This window comes from Trachymyrmex cornetzi, unplaced genomic scaffold (assembly GCF_001594075.2).
Source record: "Trachymyrmex cornetzi isolate Tcor2-1 unplaced genomic scaffold, Tcor1.1 scaffold7, whole genome shotgun sequence".
In the NCBI taxonomy this organism is placed as follows: Eukaryota; Metazoa; Arthropoda; class Insecta; order Hymenoptera; family Formicidae; genus Trachymyrmex; species Trachymyrmex cornetzi.
In genome coordinates, this window is record NW_017300025.1 from 227,690 (window position 1) to 233,689 (window position 6,000).

Below are 6,000 nucleotides of genomic sequence, written 5' to 3' on the forward strand. Positions count from 1 at the left end.
CGCTCGTCTGGAAACTCGTCCTGCGTTCTCGTTTAATAACCATTAGCCGCGCGACGTGATGGCCGGTAGGTGTCGGTCGGCGATTTTCGGATTGTCCCAACTCCCCGCCCGAAGGGGCGAGGGTGTCAAAGATCTAGAGCAGATAGCGGCGCGGCTATATTGATGAGGTGGCTCTCTCCGCGTATTGATTCCAGGGCGGAGGGCTTTCCCCGCAACGAGCGCACCCGCGGGCCCCTTTTGCTACGCGCAAGGGTTGATAAGATCCGGCAGATAAGGCATGATTACACACCGCACCGTACCTACCTTCTCTCTCGTCGGTCTCGTCCCTCCCCGAACCTCCTTCCCGTGCCTTCCGACCCTTGCGCGCTCCATTCTCGAGGTAAACAAGGGTCCGTTCTCCGCGATGGACGTCGGGACAAAAATGGATCGAAGAACGATAGATTTTACTGAGGCAGCATAAATTCATCATGCGTCAAAAGTAGGTTAGCAATTAAGGGATAAACAAATATGTGTTAAACTTGTATTAATTTAATAAGGAGATCCATTATCCTTCATGGAAGGATAATGGACCTCCTCTTTGCGACATAATTGCGCGCGGCAGTTGCTGCTTATCTCTCGATCTTTGAAATTTTTTTATGACATGCACTACAATAACCAGGCACGCATCGACCACCCCGGAAACTGCAAACTCTCGATCACGCACTGATCCGCGAATTTGTCCCTAAACATCGATAGAATGCGAGACTGCGCTCGAAAGAGAGGTACTCGAAAAACGTTACGAGAAAAAAATCGGAGACACTCTCGATTGGTACTGTCTCAGAGTTCATTGTGACGCAATGTACAGGGAAGGCGGGGAACAAAGGAGAGCAGTTTTATGTCTTGCATAGGGGACACGCGTGCTATTCCTCTCGCTCAAAGAAATTTCAATAAGCTCGCTATTATGCGAGTCTCCGGGCGGGAGGCTCTCTCCCCTGTATTTTGTGCTTTCGCCGACAATGACGCAGGTATAGTTTCGCTCGACAGTGCCCTGCCTTTCCGAGTGCCAGGGTGCAGTGTCATCTTGGGGGGGGTTAAGTGGTTTGTGAGTAGGGGGTGAACAAGGGGCGAAAGTGGAGGGTCAAAGGTGGGCGCCTTTCGTAAAAGAAACATCTTATGCGCGCCGTCACCGCCATTATCTTGGCACAGTGATCGATTTTGTTAAGTATATTCATCTTATCAGCTATATGTGCAGCTAAGTTTTAAACATATGACGTATACATGTATAAATAGAATATCATGAAATTTGATATTATTATTTTGTGTACGAGTACGAAATGTCAGTTCAACATGAAAATTAATCAGCATAATTAAATGCATAAAATTTAAATAATAATTATTGCAATTATTATTATTATTAATGTACCAATTAATATAAGTTTCAAGTAATCAAGATACAATCCTTGACGGACAATTTATCATGTTGAACGCTTGGCAATAATGATTCAAAGCCCGTAATCTCGAAAGAGCTAAATAATATCGTTCATTAATTTGTTTCGGTCAACGTCCATTGCGCGATGCACCAAAGTTTACCTGCAGCGCCGAGTTTTCGGTAACAGTATCATCCATTAACGGTTAAGTGGTTCAACAGGAAGAACCAGAGAAAGAGGGACGGGGGTATAGAAGAGTGAAAGGTAGATACGTGCGTCGGGGAAGGATCGAAGAAGAAGGCATTTTATAATACGGATCCGACGGCGGCGGGATACCTGCTCCCGTTCCCTCTCTCTCTCGCGCGCGCGTTCGAGAGTGCATTCGCGCGCCGCGCCGGTTCGGGATGTGGGGAAATAAGCCGCGGTTAGTCCCCGAGGGATAAAACGGATCCCGCTCCTTTTCGTTAAGTGTTTGCCACTCGCATGCCGTCGAACGAGGGTATACAGGTGTACGCGGGATCGAGTTTTTGAGTTTCCCACTCCGTAAGAATGGGAGACGCTTTCCGACGATAAGCTTCTTGCTCTCCTCGCTATCGGCTCTTCTCTTTCTTTCGAGATACGTCGATTCGGCAGGCAGGCAGGCAGACAGCCAGCCGGGAGGGATTTTGAGGGGTTGATGTGTCACGCTAACCCGCGTCAAGCTTGTGGCTTTTTGATTCCACGCATAAGCCGATGGATCGAATGCGCTTCTGGCGTGGGAGTAGACGGACTCGAGCATGCTTGAAAAGAGTATTTCATTCCGTCGCGCGTTTTATAATCCTTTCTCGCATAGTGCGAGTCTAATCATGATTTCCATGCGCCGCGTGTTTCTTGAAACAATTTGTTCGAAGAGCAATTTAAAAGAATAATATATGTGCGTGATGTAAGATAAGAATGTCTTTGGTTTTCAATATATATTTATAAAAACTGATGCACGTATAATTTGATTTCTTAAACAGAGTCGTAACTTAAACTTTTTCGAACTGATAAATAGATGACTTAAATTAATCAATTAACATAAGATACAATAAAATCCAGTATAAAATTCGAAAGAACGAAATTATAAGGAGAGAGATATTTCGGTTAAAAAAGTAGTTCATCAACTTGATGTCCATGGATATAAAATGTTTTGCCAAATTCCTCGATTGAAATCGAGAATCCAATTTTGAAAATCCAATGAGAAATTCCTGATACAATAATTCTCAAATCTTACGGATTCAAGTCTATGTGACAAACTGGATTCTAGATTTCAACCGAGGAATTTGGCAAACCATTTCATACCCATGGACATCAAGTTGAACTATTTTTGACCGAAATGTCTCTCTCCTCATAATTATTTTATTGGTTTCAACATGCTACACTATGTTCGTTTTTATATGTAATCGACACACCACTGATGCTATAAGTAGGTATATCATATAGTTGTTATGTTCCATCGTCTTGACATTGTATTCACTGAAGAAAGCTTTGTAAGCCGAAACGTTTGAATTATATATAGAATTTTTATTGTATCTTATATATGTTTGTTTATTAATTTCGTTTTTTCAAATTTTATACTGGATTTTATTGTATTTTATGTTAATTGATTAATTTAAGTCATCTATTTATTAGCTCGAAATAAGCCACGACTCTGTTTAATTTGCGTTAGCAATAATACGAGCCTTTTTATTCCAAATCTCTGACTTCTTTTTTTTTATAACTAGTAAGACGAAGATTAATCTAATTACTTAATGAATCTGCTATTTTAAATATTTAATTTAAATGGTAATTTTTTTCCTCGCCATTTTTCTTATAATATTTTATCAATATTCGCATACGCTAAAATAAATTAATTAAATTAAAAAAACTCTTATCAATTGTCGATATCTAAACAGATCTAACCCTGGCAAAAGAGATAAAAGAGCTCTATGCTCTCTAACATTTTATTGCTTAATATTTACATTGCATAAATATATTTAGAACTCACTTTGCGACGCTACAAAATGGTCTGTATGCCCGCGCTTTAAATTACAATATTTATCTTGCAATTTATTATATCTGCAACTGAAGAAAAAATTTGAAAAAAGTTTTTTTTACACGTAATTGTAAGTATATGGTATCATAGATAGTGCGGTAATCGAAGTTACGAAAAGTATCTTAATTGCTTGGGTTAAATCTAATAGGCTTCCTACAATAAGCCATTACTTAAGCTTAAGTCTTAAGTCGTAAGAAATCGATCAACCACAGTCGATTATTCTTCTCACATTCGACTGTGATTGGTCAATTTCTTATGGCTTAAGACTTAATGTTTAGATAACGGCTTATCGTGGAAAGCTCATAACTGAGATGATCGCGCGATCTAATTAACGATCGTCCGAAACGCCAACGTGACGGGTGTGATATCTGTGTCTTCTCTTTTCCAAAACTGTCGCTGCAGAGTGCGGCGAGACGGGCGGGCACCAGCTGTGCCAACTGCAAGACGGCGACCACGACTCTCTGGCGGAGGAATCAGGCCGGTGAGCCAGTCTGCAACGCTTGTGGGCTCTACTACAAGTTGCACAACGTGAGTAACATTCATTAATTTATTACTCCCTGGCCACGATATACGGCGATGCGCTGCGAAATCGGGGTACGACAGTTCCGTAATACAATTGTAATACCTTTTTAAAACAGAAGCTTCTTCTCGATACGTTGTTCAATGAAACTTGTGGTCAGCAAATTTCACGCCAACTTTGCGGCACGCTTCGTACGTAATTAGTCGATTAATTGCGACGGAGAAAGTTATTCTTTAGCGCACACCGCTGGTAGTTTCGAATTAATTCACAATACTTATCGCGGACATCGCGGACAATCGCTTGTTAAACGGTACCATTTTTATATCTTACGTAACATAATCGAACAGATAACTTCAAGTCATTTTCCTTATTATATTCGATTGATAGATCAAAGCGTTTTATTCGCACAGTGATCGTCAATATTTTATCAGCAATCTTACGAATCTGAAATATCGTATAAACGATTCGCGGAGAATCGTGATAACGTGAAGAAATCTCTGTATTTTCTTGGCTAAATAATATATATATATAATAGGTCGTGTTGTACTTTTTACACTCAGTATCTTCGCTCTCTTTCTCTTCAACTCTCGAATATATATTTATCTCGTTTCAAGTGCAAAAATTTTGGTGGATTTCAAGCAACACGAATAAGCCTAATGTTATTCCCGTCGGAAGCAACCACGCGGGTGGCCGTTTGCAAACACACAAACTCACACACGCGAGTAGTTCCCTCGAGACAATGAAAGCAGCGCCGCGGAGGGGAAATACCGGTGTTGTACCAACAATTAGGATGCTTTCTGGTTTGCCGGACGTGGTCCTTACACACGTACATAGGCCGTCTGGAAGGGGTGGAGCGTGCTCAACGGCGTGTGACACCGGAAGCGCCGGAAGCGAGTGCCGCGGCGACGAAGTGGGGGGGGGGGAGGACACGATAAACGTAATCGAGATGGAAGGGGGAGACCTAGAGCGGAGAGAGTGTCGCTATTTTTCCTTTTCTTTTTCATTGAAGACGATATTTCAAATCCGCGATGCACGACGTTAATATACGTTGGACTGTCGCTCTCTCTCTCTCTCTCTCTCTCTCTCTCTCTTGTTGCCGGTGGACTTCCGTAAAACGGAAATCTCGAAGATGACCGAGAGCGTGTAGGCGACGGCCTTAATAGGCGAGACACGCGTCGCGACGGTTTCTAGCCGAGGAATTTCACCGAGTTAACGAGTTCACGAGATAAAATGCACGCGCCATTTCTCGCATACCGTTGTTTTTCGGGTAAATGCGCCATTTGATTTTTCAACCTACGATATTTGCAAAGAAATGCATATATATGTGCGATTTTTACGTCAGTGGATTTATCATTGATAATTTGCTGCAATAAAAAAATTTCGTTTTAGACAATACAGCCGCTCCTTCATTCTGATATTTTCGAGGATATTTTATCCTTGCGTAATTAAAAACAGATATTTGTACAGCATCTGCATTCATATAGAGGAAAGGCCCCTATTATGAGATACCGAGTTCGTTTTGGGTAAATGTTAGACATTTATAGGCAGAATTTTAAAAAATAATACGTTATTTTGAAGAAAATGTAATAAGATAACGTTATGTAAAGTTTAATTCAAATTCTGTTTTTTTTTTTTAAATTAACCCTTACCATCTACAATTTGGTGCCTTATCCATACCAACCAGGGTCACTAGAATCTCTTCGTTTTTTCACCTCTTCAAAATAATTCAAAAAATCTCTAAAAACTCACCAACATACTTTCAACTTTCTAGAATAAATATTGACTTTTCATTTTGGAAAATAATAAAATGTAGTATAATTTATAATTACCGAAAGATTTGTAAGTTGGAAAAAAATGGCATTTGATTTAAAAAATTATAACTTTTCATAATAAATGAATATAAAAAAATCACTCCAGGGTTTTGTAGTTTAGATATGAAGTTATGAAAAAAAAAATACTAGAACTTCGAATTCTACAAAAAGTTGAATTATTTGAACACATGAATATGAGTAATTTTCAAT

General features: G+C 40.2%; 1 protein-coding gene across 1 annotated transcript in view; it reads left to right on the plus strand.

The window, feature by feature from the left end:
* The window catches only part of LOC108767609 (GATA-binding factor C), a 72,755-nt gene that overhangs the window by 47,438 nt on the left and 19,317 nt on the right, over positions 1-6,000 (plus strand). The window contains exon 3 of the mRNA XM_018517572.1: positions 3,862-3,987. Within this exon, the coding sequence (XP_018373074.1) occupies positions 3,862-3,987 (126 nt within the window). The remainder of the gene's footprint in view (positions 1-3,861; positions 3,988-6,000) is intronic.